The following is a 15,740-nucleotide window of genomic DNA, read 5'->3' on the forward strand; positions in this document are numbered from 1 at the left end:
TGCTCAGTGGGCTTCATTGCTGCTGTCAGTTTAGGTTTTTAGGCTACCAGCAAAAAATCTGGGCATCTATATAAAATAATAATTAGCAACTTGATTTTTAACACAAAGATGCAGTGCTACCATCAGCAGTAACTAAAACTACAGAATTCACCCTTTCAGTTTTTGCAGACTTTGTGTTGGCTTTGAAAATAACAGGACTCCCACAGAGCAGAATCTGTCTGTCAGCACTATAGATTAAAACAACCATGATCCCCTGTTGCTAGAACATCTTTGCACCACTTTTGCTTCCTCTTAACTCATGCCATTAGACCAAATGAAATCATGGACTTTCCTTGCCTAAGGCCATAAAGCTTTTCCTCTCTCCTTTCATCCAGAATGACTCAAACCTATAGCTAAGACCACATGCATGTGCTGCACTAATGATGGTACAGTGCTCACCAGTATGTCACTTCTCTGGTTTCCTTTGTATAGCATGGGTGACAATACTTACCTATTAGCTTCTCTTCAACAGGCCAATAAAAATGCACACAGCTCAGGACATTTTAAATTTGATTAAAAATAACCTGTGCAGTGACTACTTTAGTCAAACAACTAAAAGACTTTCTGGGCTGAATCTGAGAGTAGACGGCCAGTTGCTTAAAAAGGATGTGTGCATTTATTTACCTGTACCAAATATACACACAAACACTTTCTATATATATATATAAATCTTTATACATATACAGTATTTTTATATATATATATATAAAGATTGCCATCACATTATTATTACAGCTACTTAAGTCAAAATTTGACTAAGTAACTACTTTGCTTAACTCAATGATGCTATCTGAAACAGATACCCAAAGGCATACTTGAAGGAAAACATAAGGCTAAAAGAAACCCAACACCCTCAGCTCTTTTTAAGTCAATGAACAGTGATTTTTGCACTCATTGAGGAAAGTTCCGAGGGTTTTGAGTTATAACCTTAATCAGCTTGTACGTGGACTTCTAAAAAGCATGGTGTTTAATTTGCCAGATCTTCTCAAAATGCCTTTTACCAGGGAAACTAATATATATCTATATATATATAGATATATATCTATATTTGCTTACCAAACTGATAATCCGTTTCTCATTACACTCATCATTGTATCTAAATACACTTTTAAGAAATCTAAATTTTGTTTAAAATCTATTAAATTTGGATTAACTAATACTATCAACATAGCTGGATTATTTTTTTTCACACGTTCCTTTGTATTAAAATCAATTGTGTTGTGGTTTGATGCAAGAGCTTTTTGCTTGTTTTGGTGGGAGAGGCAAAGTCCAATTTCCTAATGTGCCAGTACAGTTCTGGTTGCTGAAGACAAAGGGTGGGAAGGAGGCTGGTGGAAAAGATGGCAGGGGTAAGTGAGGTAAGAGGTGGGGGGAGGAAAAAATTGATTTAATAAAAAAGGAGTAAAGAAACTTTTAAAAAATTGGTACAGGTTTCACATTCAGTCTAACAACACTGCTTCCTGCTCCTTTTTGATGGAGGCTAACACTGCATTATCAGTCTCTGTGGCTTCTGTGTCCCCACCACCTAGCAGAATGGAGCGATCTTCTTCTAGTGTAAAGACAGAGTTTTGATTTTGGCACGAATGTTTGACCACTTCATTGGGAGTTGAAAATGTTTTGTCACACAAGTTACATTTGTAGGGCTTGTTGGTCTGTACTAGCATGTTGTCCATTTGACTGCCTTCCTCAAAGGTACAGAGTTCCAGAGTCTGTTTGTCCACCATCGTGTACGTGTCCATGCTCTGGTTTAGGCACACATGTCTGGCAGCCTGGTTAGCCCTACAAAAGCTTTTGTCACAAGTGCTGCACTTGAAGGGTTTGCCAGTGTGTATGTACATGTGCTCCCTCCAGTGGCTTTTCTGAATAAATTTGCGACCACAGATGGAACACTCGTATTTCCGCCTTTTTACTTCCCTCTCTTGATCTGCCTGCTCCAAGTTGTCTATGTCTGCAATATCAGAGGGGGGTGGTGTCTCCGACTGCTGCTGCCCATCAATTATTGGGGAGTCTGAGATCTGCTGCAGCTCGCTGTCACTAATCATCCCCGCTTCAGGCACTTCCACAGCATCTTTATCAGCTGTGTTGTTACAGAGAGACAAAGAAATATTACTTTCTCCTTGCTGGCTAGATGTGAAGGGAACTCCTGTGTGGATCTGCAGGTGTTCACGCAAACTACTTCGCAAATTGAACCGGCGACCACAGAGGTGGCAGGCGTAGTATTTTGGGAAGCTTCCATTCCTTTTCATAATGCTTGGCTTGACATGTGCTATTGTGAGTGAGGCAGGCTGTTCATCTGAAGAAGATGCTTCCATGTTGGCCTCTTCTCCTGAAGGTGAGTTATTTCCAGCAGCAGATACCAATTCTGGAGATAAAGAAGATGGCAATGGGTCAGAAGTGGACATATTTGTCCGGGTCACTTGTGGCAGAGTTGTGGCTAACTGCGAGAGCTGCGAGCCTTCAGAGACCTGCTCTTGGTTCATCCGCGATGTCTGTGGCCTTGGGTCTCGCCCGAGTTTGTCAGTCGCTGATGTAACCTTAGTGGGATGTCTTATCTGGTGATCTGCGATCTGAATGCCATATAATGAAGATGCTAATGGAAAAACTTGATCTGGGTGAGAAAAAGTTCCCTGACTTGCAAGGCTGGCCTCTTGAATTAGTGGATATGCATGCAGAAACTTTATTCCCTGTTCTAGCCGAACTGGGTCAATGAGTTGCGGTGCCATCTTCCCAGTGTACATCAAATGCAAAAGATAACTGAAGATATCTGGCTGTATGTCAGTCGCTTTCAAACGGACACATTCACTGAAAGGTGAAACAAAATGACCAGTAAGAGATAAGGAAAATATTTTTTTTTACTACATCTAAGTTATTCAAGCATTGATAAAAATCAGAAGCATCTACTTAAATTCAAACACAGAATCTGCAATAAATACAGCGAAACGCTTTAACATAAAAGAGCTAATCTTATTGGCCACTTGAAAGATGACATTTTTTTTCTTCAGTAACTTCTTCAAGTAACTGGCTTGAAAGACAAAGCTGTCCCATTGCAATCTACACCCTCCTAAATTGCTGTTACGTTACAGATTTGTTGTTACATATTAATATATTTTGTAAATTGCAAAGATATTTTTCCCTTTTTTCAGGTGGATTTAAACACATCTGTAGCTAAATTAGAACCTGCTAGCACTGGAGTCTAATTGACAATCCATTAAACTTCTCAGTACTTAGTCTTGAAAACACATAAAATTCATCTGGCACTTGGCTCTTTGGCTTCTATGGCTTACTAGTGTTCACACCTACAGTTCTGCAAATGTGTGGTATCACCTTGTCTCAACTGCATTATGACGCAGAAACCATGAAGGATGGGGTGTGAATCCCCTGAGAGGATCTGATGCAACAGGTATAGCCTGAGCACATCTATCCCGTGGAGACCAGGCTCCTTACAAAGCAGAGTGGTAGCTTCCTTCCTTCAACAGGGAGGAAGAAAAGGTAGCACCAGTGGTACCACCTGGTCAGCCTAACAGCCCCTCGGTTAGAGTGCTCAACAAAGTGAAATGCTTGTCTGTGATGCCTTCTTCAGCCTAGGATTGAGACCAACACCGTCCTCCAGCTGAGAGCATGCCCTATGCATCCACCTTTAGGATACTCTGGACTGAAACACCCACCACACCCCTGGCTGAAGTTGGATCCCTGTGCAAAAAGAGAGCCAAGGCTCACAGAAGAAGAAATAAAATGAGGAACATCTTGGTTAGGCCAGTCAGCTAACAGGAGAAGATCTGGGATTCTAATGTTTTTTTTCAGAGTTATTTGTAGCTCTAGTATTACACAAACATTAAATAAGACAGAAATCCTGAAACGGACAAGACTGCACACTGTGGTCTGAATGCTCTAACCACAGTAGGCTACCAAGCTGAGGAGGATATTACAGCCAATTCTTCTGTTTCTTGAGGTGCATCCTTCTTGAGCAATCTGACTGCTTTTGAATTGGGATATATTACTCAAAAGTAAACTTTGCAATGCTGTCTTCCAGAGATGACTGTGTGCTCCTGATGGAGTATGAAGACCAATACATCTGCCTGCAGCCCAGTCTCAGAAGTGCAAATGCACTTCTGTCCTTGATGTTTACTTTTAGCTAAGAACTCTTAGCCAAGGAGTTAGGAGTTTCACTCACTTAACATAAACTTTCTGAGATAGTTCAAATAACTGGGAAAAAGAAAAGACAAAAACATTTCTTTAAAACAGTCTTACACTTTTGTTAGCTTTTCATTGCCCTCCATGTAAGGCTGCCTCTGCCCCCCCCCGCCTCAAAAAAAAACCCAAAAAAAACCCACCACAACAAAAAACCCCACCACCTTATTTTCTACCACTATGCAGTATTATTTAACTAACTTAAGTAAACTGTAAACAAACAAACAAACAAAAAAACTCTTTTATAAGTTCATTTCTCAAAATCTCCTAGCAAATACTAATTAGGTTGTATAAAATGCTACGGAAATGTTAAGAATAGTGCCAAAAGAGAGAAGAGAATAGTGAGTGGGGGAAGGAAAGTGCAAGAGTAAAGACAGAATCCTTTAAATATTCAGTTCTAGGAATTCTATGCTTTTAGAATGATAAATAAGTTGTGCTAAATCACAACATTAGTGTTAATGAATCACAGTTCAACTTCAACACATTTTCAAGTGAGATTCTAGTTTGCAGATAAAACTGCATTCCATATTCCTTAAGTCATAGCAAGAAGCAAAACCAACACTTTCAGGTTTAAAAATGTTGTTCCACCTCTTTAGCGTAGCTACCTGAACATTTGAACAGTGAACCTTTTTATAGTTACCTGGTTTGATGAACAAACAACATCTTGAAGTAGTTGGAGAAAGAAGCAAGGACCGATTTATGTGCTTTGAAGTAGACATCACCAATGGCAACTGTGCAGTCACACAGGAAACCAAACTCTCTCTGAGCATTTAGTTGCTGCAGCAGAATAAGTCCATGGTTGGCCAAATCCATTTTTTTACACTCTGAAAAGCAAATGACTTCCATGTAAAACTTAACAGTAGATGCATAGATGTAACAGTACTTGTCTCTTAACAGATATTTTCTTCTAAGATCTGTACACCATGCTTTAGTAACACCTCTTCATCCCAAGCTACTGTGTACAGATCTCACATGTAGGCAAGAATCTCTGGTTCATGATGGGCGATGCAATTCACACAGGTGCAAGGGATTTGCTGAGGCTTGTAGAGCCAGGACTAAAGAGCTCTGAAAAGGCATGGCGGAAATATACACAGCAAAAGGAGAGGAAGAAATAAGTAGTAAAACCACCTATTTGTAATGGGAAGAATAAAGTATTTTGGCTGCCACTCGTCTGTTCAAACAGACCCTTCTGGTATCAGTTACCCTCACCTAAATGAGTAGGAGAGACAAGAGCAGAACCCAAAGAAAGCAAATTAGATGCTTTTAACCTGAATTTTCAGTGTCTCTGTATATCTATTATCTAAAAGTTATGTGTCCATCCAGCTGAACCCAAACCAAACATTAACTAAGCATTTCTGATGGTTATGCCCTCTCCTGGGAAATACCAGATATATACCTGAGTGTCCCTGGGCTGAAAAAATGAAGTCATTCTAGGTGTTGGCAAGCCCTCTGGCCTGTCACAACACGAGGGGCCAATATTTTCACTCAACAACTATTTATTAACTGAGACCAGCTACAACAGCATTTTGTAAGGAGCCCAAATGCCAGAGAGCCTTAGGCTTACCTAGCAAATCAAGGCACCCAAGGAGTGAGAGTTGCAGTTCTGTACATCACTGGCTGTTGGTGCAAAGGCAGGATAACTAACAGTGCAATATGGCACGAATCTGAGCCCCCATCAACCAGGGCTTCTGTGGACACCCCTCTCCCTGCACCTCCTTGTACCAGCTGTTGGAGGCTGCCCTCAAAGAACTACCTGAGAGATACAAATGTTTTCCAAAGGATTCAACAGCAGCCTTGCAAGTAAGAATTTATAACTTTGGGGAAAAATAGCTGGAGAAACACATTAGGACTGTTGCCTGTGGCTGGATGGATAAATATACAGCCGGTAAGATCAACAAGTGGATATAAGCTTAACCAAAACAAACACAGCTTTGGGCAGAAAAAATGAAATTTTGCAGTAATGTAGCCCCATAAAACAGCACGAAAAGTCAACAAAATACCTATCCATATTGTGCCCAGAACAATGCAGATGCTCTATGAACAGAAAAGAAAGCGAAACCAGAAGTGGATAAAAAATGGTAGATTTATAAAAAGTCTTGGGTATTTCCTCTTCAAATTTCACAGTAAGTTGTTGAAATTTTAGGTAGGGTACAAACAGCTTATTTCATCTATACAGTAACAGCGTGGCCTTTTGGGAAAGAGAATAAAAATGTATTACACATATGCCAATATGTTTAGTCATTGCAGAAACAAGTATTTCTACTTGCTGGAGAGTGAAGAATGCCCTCGTATTTAAAGCAATAACCAGACTGACCAAATGCATTCCTTTGCATTCACATGAGATCAGAACTTGAGTCAATGGTGTAAGGGCAAAGAAATACAATGTAAGACACAGTTGATTATTTTCTTACAGTTAATAAGGTAAAACAAAAACACAACAGGTTCCAACTCTCTTCAGTTTCACCCTCTCTTCTCTAAATTACCTTTTGTATAATTATGTTTGTACAAACAATATGCCAAAATCCTCTCCCTCCAAGAGGGAATACTTGCTGTCAGCAGTAGCAAAACTCATGTTCATTGTTATTTAATACTGCAAGATGCTCCACACAGGTAGACCTTGTGATGTTCCAAAAAACACACCAGAGTTGGGTGTTTGTTGTTTTGGGGTTTTTTTAGCTTTAATTTAGATTATTTTCTGTGTGCTACATTTTTTAATTCATGAGTGTTGTGTCTGGTTTGTACTCGGACAGCGAAGATGTCAGGCAGAGCAAACCATTGATGTGAAGTAGCTCCAAGCCAGAAAGGCATCTTTTGTAGTTATCATCATACTAAATTTGTTTAGCTTGTAGTTTCACCCCTATCCAAACAGCAGTCACTGTGGCAGTTGAAACTGTTACCCTTCATCAGAGACCTGAATGAATCTTTTCACAAAATGATACAGTGTTCCTACACGTGCACAACACTAAGTTTTTGTGTGCATTTAAAATATATATAAATGTTTTGAACTGAAGTTATACGGCAGGGGTAAGGAAAGTGCTGTGTTTTGTATATTACAGTACATTACAGGTATGCATTTGTTCTGGAGTTCTACCCTTACCTAATCACAACGCTGTGATTAGCACTAACAAGGCTGTGCTTTAGCACTGACGGGTTTAACACCTGTGTACAACATTTCCTGTGCCCTGAAACCCTACAGGCAGAGTCCCTCCCCTGCACAGCTTGACAGGCTAGCCTGGCTCCGCTTATCACAACTTTTGAAATTACCTAATTTGCTCAGCTGTGGGTGAAAGACCACGCGAGGCCGAGTCCTTTCGGAAGACGTACGTTTACTTCGGACAGCGCGAGGGGAGAAGCCGTGCCACAAGTCAATGGCGTGACTCAGAAAGAGCCGGTACCGGAGCACTCCGGAGACGCCGGGAGCGAGGGGGAAGGAGAAGAGCGCGGAGACCGGCAGCCGCTGGGACAGGGAAGCCCGTGCTGACAGGAAACAGCTGCCGGCGCGGCTCGGGCACAGCCCGGCGCTTCCCGGTCCGTCCGCGCACACCTTAGCGGACACCAGCCCTTCCGACCGCTCCTGGCGCTCCGGCCACTTCAGCGGCAGCGAGCACCAGCCGGCCCCGGCCGCTGACGAACGCGCCCCACCGGCGGGCAGCCCCCGCCCCCACGGGGCGGACAGGCGGCTGCCGGGACCCCGCGCTGGGGCCCGCACCGGCCCCGCCCGCCGCAACGGGACCGCGCGCGCGCGCCGGCAGCGCGGGGGAAGACGAGGGGGAGCACGGGCGCGCGCCCCTCGGGCGCTCCCGCCGCCAGCCGGCGCCGTAGCGCGCGGCGGGGCGCCGCTGGCGGCATGGGGGCGTGGCTTACCACCCGCCCTCTCCTCCGCCCCCCTCCTCCCCAGAGTCACGCTCGGCCTCTGTGGCACAGGTGACGGCGCTTCCCCATTGGCCGCCGGGGCGGAAGGCCGGGTGACCGCGAGCCGCTTTCACTGGCTGCGCTCCTCCCCTCTCTCCGCCCTCCCAGTCCGTCCCCACCCCCCCCCGCGCACGCCACGCGCGCACGGACGGACGGAGACGGCGCGAGACGCAGCGCGAGCGGAGCCGCCAGGGCGCGCGAGACGGGAACCGCCGCTGCCGCCGCCGCCAGGGCCGCCCAGCCTGCCGAGGAGAGAAAGGCGGGGCCGCCCCCTCCCGCGCCGCGCGGCGCCCTCCTCCCCCGCCCTTCCCTGCGCCGGATGCCGCCCGAGGGGGGCCGCCCCGCTGCGGGCGGGCGGGCCCCAACCGGCCGAGCCGAGCCCGGCGCCGGAATACACCGGCCCCCCCCGCCCCCTCCCTCTCTCCTTCCCTCTGCCCCCTCCCTCCCCCGGCGCGGCCCACCCCCCCAGCCCAGCCCTCCCCTCCCCTCGGCGCGGGCCCATCCCCCCCGGGCTGTGTCCCGGATGGAGCCGTCCGGCCCGGCCCGGCGGGGGTTTGTCAGGGGGCCAGGCAGCCCCGGCGGCGCCAGGCGACGGCCTCCTCCTCCGCGCCCCCCTCGGCCCGCCGCGGCGCGGCGGACCCCCGCGGCCGGGCGCCCCTCACACACAATGAGGAGGTAGGGCCGAGCAGGCCCCGCCGCGCCCCCGCGCCCGCCGCCGCCTCAGCCGGCCGCGGCCGGTGCGGAGGGGCCGGGCGCACGTGCGTGCGGCGCTGGGATCCCCGGGGGGCGCGGCGCGGCCGGTGCTCACCTGGGGGACGCGGGCCGCCGAGGCCCCTGGTGCCGCGCGGGCCGCCGCCGTCTCCGCGCCCAGCAGCAGCAGCAACAACGGAGTCAGCGCGGCGGCGGCGGCGGCGGCTTTTCCTGTCCGGTTACGTTAGGGTCACATGACCGAGAGCGGAGCACAGAGGCTGCAGCGAGGAGCCCCCGCCGGGGGGGAGGGGAGGCGGCGAGCGCTGTGGCGGCAGCAGCAGGAGCCACCCAGCCCCCGCCCGCCCCTCCCTTCCCCGCCCGCCGCGCGCTGCGCGGGCCGCACCGGCGGGACCGGCCCCGCCGCCGCCCTCCTCCCGAGCCTCCGGCGGCGGGCGCGTTGCCTCTTTAAAAGTCCCGGGGGTGGGCGCCGGTGCAGCCTCCCCCAGCCTGTGCTGCTCGCCGCCGCTGCCAGCGCCCCTCCGCCGCCCGGGCTGCGGAATAACGGGCCGGGCCGGGCTGCTGCTGGTTCACCAGCGGGCCCGGCTCGGGGCCGCGGCAGCGTGTCGGGCCGGTGCGGGGTGGCGCTGCGCTGCGCTCGCCGCCGCCTTCCCGGCGCCTTGCCGGCCTCGCCGCGGCGGCAGAGGCTGCCCGCCGCCGGGGGACACCGGGTGGCTCCTGCCGGGCGGTGCTTGGCGGCCGAGCGAGGCTTTCCCCGGGTTCTCGCCCGGGGAGAAGTGGCGGGCGCAGGTGCGTCCCTGCGCTTCGCGCCGAGCCACCGGACTTGGGGGAGACGGGGACAAACCGGCGGCTGTGCGAGCGGAACGGGAGGTGTGACTGAGCATCCCGGGACTCTCGGGCACGAGCTTTGTGAGCCGGTGTCCTCGTCCGCGGCTCCCAGGCTTGTCTCCCGGTGTCGCTTACAGTACGGTCTTGGTTCGGTGCTCCGGCAAGGGGGGGCTGCGGGGCTTTGGAGGGCCGGTCTCTGTGAAGCTGTCCTGGGCACACTTTGGATGAACTGCCAGATGGGAGGTTACAAGTTGACTTGTCAAAAAGAGTGATTCAGAGTAGCAACGCGGGAAGCCTGGTTTGCTGTTCGGCTGTTTAGGTGGACAAGTTATTTGAACTGGGTATTTTTAACTCGTCTTTTAAGGAGGGGACGTAGCAGTCCTCTGCAAAAATCAAATCTGCAACTTTGAGCAACAGCTGATTGGCTTGCAGTGGAGTGCAAAGGGAAGGCGGATGTAGCCAGGCCTCTTCTTATCCAGATCTAAGGCGTGCTATAGAGTTCATGTGTGCTTATAAAGCTGCACAAACAAATGCACCAGTGGACGCTGTGATACATGAAAAAATGGTTGGTCTTGCGAAAGTTATTTAGTCAGAGTCGTTAGTGCGGAGCAGGGAGGCCGTCTTCTGCGAGAGGCCGCGAAGTCCCTGAAGAAATGGAAGGGTGAGCCCAGTGTCGGGCTGGAGCATGTTTCCTCTGACTCAGAGAATCGGTCTGGGCATGGTCTGGACGGATCTGTGCCTTGTCATGGGGTGGCATCTGCCACCTGGAGCAGTGGCACGGAGAAAACTGTTTTCAGAATGAAACTTTGTTGTTATTGAAAACCTTGTAAGAAGATATTTGGCCAGCAATAGTTAAAGAGGTTTCCTTTGCAGCCCCTAACCTGGGGTCCTGCTCCTGCTGTCATTAACTATGCTTTCTGTTGTGCCTTAGGAACAGCTTATGTTACGATTTCAGTGATTTGAATTAGGTCAAGATTATGATGACTTTTTTTTTAAGATACTTAACTAAGCAAGCTCGTAGGGGGCTAGCTGTAACTGGGATGATGATTCCTGTTTCCACAGTGATTAAATAAGATGTGCTATGGAAAAAAGGCCCAAATTCTTTTAACTTAGTGTCTTGACAGGAGGTGTTCTGAGAGAGGAAGGAGGTGTCTCGTATCTTGTCTGGTTTGTAGATCAACAGATGATTGCAGTCATCCCAGGCTATTGTTATTTTTTACAGGATCTATACTGATCAAGGACTAGACCAGTTTTATGTGGGTCTGACTCTGCTGTCTGCCACTGAAGCTAATTGAATTCTTGATAGACACAGCTTGAGTCTCTTTGCATTGTATAACATAAGAATAATTGTTCATCAAGGTTAAGCTGCACTTGAAAACTAGCTGGTTAAGTCACTAAAAAAATCCCCAAACCCAACAACTTATTTTTAATTTTAGTGGAGCTGAAAGCCGATAGTCTATTTGCTGCTGTTGAGTATTTTAAATAAAGCATCTGAACAGAACTGCATCTTTAGGACCCACGTCAAGTACCTGTGATGTGCTGAACTACAAGGGGCACATTTTTAATAGCTCTTTGAGTTCTGCTGTGTGAGTGCGTGGCAAAAGTTTTTATAAAGTGTATTTAACCAGTCTGCTTGGCAAATCTTTTCCTTATACATTTCACTTGCATTTCAACTCTGCAAACTAAATACAAAGTAAAGAGAGGGGATGGACATTTGAACTGAAGTTGCTTAGCCGTGGATGATTTGTCTCATTCTCATGGAAGATGGTGAAAGTGATATAACGACTTTCAGTTAAATTGGGTGGACTGCCAGTGGAATACCAGTGTGTTTCTAGCAGATATCTGGCAGGCCTTAGTGGCCTGTTAGTTCTCTTCTGTGTTGCAATTGAGTACTTCTGTGTTGGTGTTCATGTAGGGTTCTTCTCTGTGCTATCTCTGAAACTGGAGAAAAATTAACTTAGTTATGAGTTTTTTATTAATAGCTCATAATTCAGCTTTAAAGCACCTTTGTTTGGATTGCAGTACTTTAATCCAGCAATAATGCAATTTTAAATTTAAAAGTATCCCGTCTGATTCAAGATCCATTGAAATCTTTATAAAGATTTCTGTGTTGAGTTTAATGCTGCTGAACTTCACACCTTTGATGCTTACACCTGAGACATGTCATCTCTATTGCAGGGAGCAATAAGCAGTTCATGTGTTGCGTTTTAGACACCTGACTTAAGATGCAAATCTAAAATTCTACTGCCATCTCATCTTTTTAGTTTTTTGTTTGTAATTAGAATTTATCTTTCTATCATTAAGTGGTATTATTGGGCTTTTATTTTCTCTATGCTGATTTCAAGCACACCCCTAGTTTCTTGTGGTACTTATTTAGGACTCCTTTCTTAGTTTTGTGACTCTTTGAAAAGACTGTTCAGACTAATTCAGATATTGCTACACACCTGAGAGCTTTCTTGGTTGTGCTGCTGTTGATAGGATCAGCCCTAGGTTTTTGTTTTGCTTTGGTCTGGGGTTACCCAGATTAAAGGCAGAATTTTGTCTGGTAAAATGATATTTTGCATCGTAAATGAGCATACTGCTGATGATTTAAGTGTTAATTGGACGAAAAAGGTGTCTGCTAATCTGAGTAAAAATTCACTTGAGCAGTAGGAGGAACTTGATCCAGACAGAACCAGCTCCTGTTGGTGTGTCTTTTTGGTAGAGTTCAGTTGAAATCTGGAAATGAATGGTAAGTTTTTATTGTTACAGTCAAAACCTTAACAGCTCTAGTGACATTAATCAGGCTCAAACTGCTGAGATTTCCAGTGAGTTTTTGAACTCCTCAGCATTTTTCAAAAGTCGGAGCAGAGTCCTTGTCCTGAAGAGATCTTTGCTCCCTGCTGCCCATGGTGCTGCTCACCCCTCCCGCGGGGCTGTCGGCGGCTCTGGGGAGCTGGGGCTGCGTGTCCCCAGCCATGGGCTGGGACCCTCCCTGAGGTGTGGGGCACCACTTCCACGCTGGTACTACTCTAGTAAAATGTGAGTTTATATCAATGCTGTAAATCCATTTTATTAGCACAGCTGCCATTTCTAACACTTCTGCTTCTGATTTATGGTGGTGAGAAGGCTCGGCGGGAAGTGCGACAACTGCTGTAGCTTCTTGCTAGATGAGTAAATATTGCACCTCTGTTAGTCTCCAGCCTTTTCATCTGGCGACATCCTCGCTCCATGTTAGAATTTTCACACACTCCGTTCAAACCTCACTTGTCTTTCACACAGGTTTGGAAACATGAAGCACGTAGCAGTGATCCCCAGGTAAAACCCTGACGTTCAGTTACGGCCGCAGTTGCAGAGCAGCTCTGCTTTTCCTTGCCTTGGCTCCCTTGGCACAGGGAGGCTGTTTGGGCATAATCGTGATACGTGAGTGGTCAGCCCCCAGGCACATCTGAGCTTTCACAAAGCTTTCAGTTTTGTTGTGAGCAGATCTGGAGAACCAGGGTATGTAAACCACTTTTTGTGTACATGGCATAGGTGAAAAAGTGATGAAATAGATCTTTGTTGTTCTGTGGGCTAAGCTGTTTTTCTGGTATCAAGGTGTTCTAATGAATTTGTTTCTATGCCTAGTGAACGAAGGTTTATCAACATCTAGTGAGTAGCTGCAATTTAGACCAGGAGAAAAAAAAAAAAGGATAAAAGAAAAATCCTTTTGCTAGTACAATGTATGTAATCTAAATAAATGGTTTAAATGGTTTAGCTGTATGTATAGAATTTTTCTTGTAAGGAGTCTCATCTCCATCAAGAGTTGTTAGTGTAACTGAGCTAATACAGTTTCTGCAGTGTAGATTAGCCCTCTACTTTCTGGTTTTGCCTTAGTCCCAGATTAGCCCTGGCCGCTTTTAATGGAAAAGTTCAAATGTGACTGTGTATTTTTGGCTGGAGTAACATTTTTAGTGGAGCATGACTATAAAGTTACAGTAATATATGTTCTTGCATGTTTTTTTACTTAGAAAGAGGGACTGAAACTGCAGCTGTAGTGAGTGCATTTTTAAAGCCCACGCAGTTGGGGTATTCTGCAGAGAATGATACTGTAAGTGCAATACCATTTATACTATGTTCACATTACTATGAAATATCATCTAAATGGTGACTTTAAGCTCATGAGATACTTAATAAACAGTTTTGAATAAATCGAGAGTTTGTTAGCATTGACTCAAGCTTAGTTAGGAAAATGTTAAAAAGTATTTGGGGGGCAATAATAATTGATGGTGACCATCATCTAGTAGTCATTGCACCAGTTTGGAAAATGTGTTTCTTGGAGCTCGAAGACAGACATAAATGGGCAAATGACTGAGCACTAACAGAGGGAAGCAGTGATACTGGCTGTAGCTGTGATGCCTTCAACAGCTCAAAATAGAAAGAAGGGGGGGAAAAAAGCTTGCCCTTGTTTTGTTTAATAAAGCTTAAAGAATCAGATATGGGGGTGGTTGTTATGCTACATGTGTGAGGAGAGGGGATTTTTTTTGTTGTTCTGTTTCCCCAGTGTGATTAGGTCTGTCCAATTCTTAGTCTGTCAAAAACTGTGGAGGACCCAAAGCTGTTGGAATTGCTTAGTTTTCTGAGATTCACCCACTGGGGTTTTATGTGTAGTACAGAGTATACAGGTGATGTCAAGAAGTACGACACTTGCAGACACTCGGAGGATCGGGAGAAACAGGCTACCTCATACAGCGTATACCCCCAGCAAAATATTATTCTAAAGCTAACAAAGGTCTCTGGTTTCTTCATGATTGTAAAGAATTGCAGTCTCTTAATAAATCATTTTCTCAGCTGGGGCTATATACATTTCAAGACACTTTCCCCCCCTCCTAGATAGTTAAGACAGATAGGCTTGCTTTTTTTTTTCCCCCCCCCCCCAAGACAACGAGTGGTTTTGATTTTTAAACCCCATGCATATCACTTACTGTATCTGAGTACCTCAGACTCTGCATTGTTTTGGTAGTTGTCACGCTAGTATCATAAACCAGCCTGTAGAGAAGGATAATAAAGTGTTTGGCAGATGTTAAATGCCATCCAGTGAAGGAAGGTGGAACGACACACATCAGTAGTTTCCAGCCTGTAGGCTTTCCTTGGACAGTATCTTGATGATCTGGGGAAAGTGACTGAGAAAAGTAGACTGGCAAACTCAGTACACCAGTGCCTTTTGCAGTTTCTAAATTGGTCTACATGTGAAGGGTCTGTAAATCAGAAAAAGTTCACCATCACCGTTATCACTGCCAAGGACACCCATCCGTGTCTTAATGTCTGGTACATTCCTTTACAAGGCAACTTTGTTGCCAGTAAATAAACCAGTTAGGTGGGCACAAAGTATCTGGCTTTTTTTCCCCCATTATGAAACTTTGAGCTGAAGTTAGTTCAGTTCCTAGGACTAAGGCAGGATGGGGTAGGAGAGACTCTTACATGTTTGAGTGTTGTATTTTTGTTTCAGGCGGGCGCTAGAATTTGGTGAGAATGTCATCCTTCTCACAGAAGCTTATACATACTGGCTGGACTGAATATACATTATTTTTGCAGAGGTAGAGGTGTCATGTATATGCAGTTGCTCATCCAGCCAGCAAGACACTACCACTGAGACCAGGGACTGACTTCGCAGCCAGCAGAGCTGTTACGCCACAAAAATGGGGTTGGAAGTCAGGAGTCCTGACTCTCAGTGTTCTTTGCTGTTTTATGAATATCTAGTCATATGACAACTTTCTAGCAGATCTGGAAAGAAAATAATCTATGAATTGTCCTTTACCTCAGCTGGTGGAAAAAAGCACAGACAGAAGCAGTCTGTGCAGCGAGAATCTTTATAAAGGATGGTCGAACAGAGATTCCATATGAGCAGAATTTTGCCATTCAGTCTTAATTTTGTTGAAAAGGTTAAAATGTTAGTGTTCTGGATACACCAGGATGCCTGTCTGGTTTTCCTTGTATATTCTGTATTTATTGCTGTTGCACCTTTATTTCCCCCCCCCAACCCAGGTGACCCTTGCTGGTTAGATGAAGACACAAACTGTAGTGAAGATGGTTCTTTTCAGTTACGC

General features: G+C 46.3%; 1 protein-coding gene across 2 annotated transcripts; it reads right to left on the reverse strand.

The window, feature by feature from the left end:
- Nucleotides 1–1,405: 1,405 nt before the first annotated feature.
- Nucleotides 1,406–9,415, reverse strand: ZBTB2 (zinc finger and BTB domain containing 2; the record flags this gene model as incomplete). 2 transcript variants are annotated; one of them, XM_082047636.1, is made up of 3 exons in its annotated part: nucleotides 1,406–2,841; nucleotides 4,868–5,051; nucleotides 8,948–9,415. In XM_082047636.1, 2 exons carry the CDS (start codon nucleotides 5,038–5,040, stop codon nucleotides 1,479–1,481), a joined length of 1,536 nt encoding a protein of 511 aa, XP_081903762.1. In that variant the 3' UTR covers nucleotides 1,406–1,478. The 2 variants fall into 2 exon arrangements, with proteins under 2 accessions (XP_081903762.1, XP_081903761.1); XM_082047635.1 differs by lacking the exon at nucleotides 8,948–9,415 and having other exon boundaries at nucleotides 4,868–5,073.
- Nucleotides 9,416–15,740: the final 6,325 nt, after the last annotated feature.

The sequence above is a fragment of the Streptopelia decaocto genome, assembly GCF_964273445.1.
Source record: "Streptopelia decaocto genome assembly, chromosome: 3".
In the NCBI taxonomy this organism is placed as follows: Eukaryota; Metazoa; Chordata; class Aves; order Columbiformes; family Columbidae; genus Streptopelia; species Streptopelia decaocto.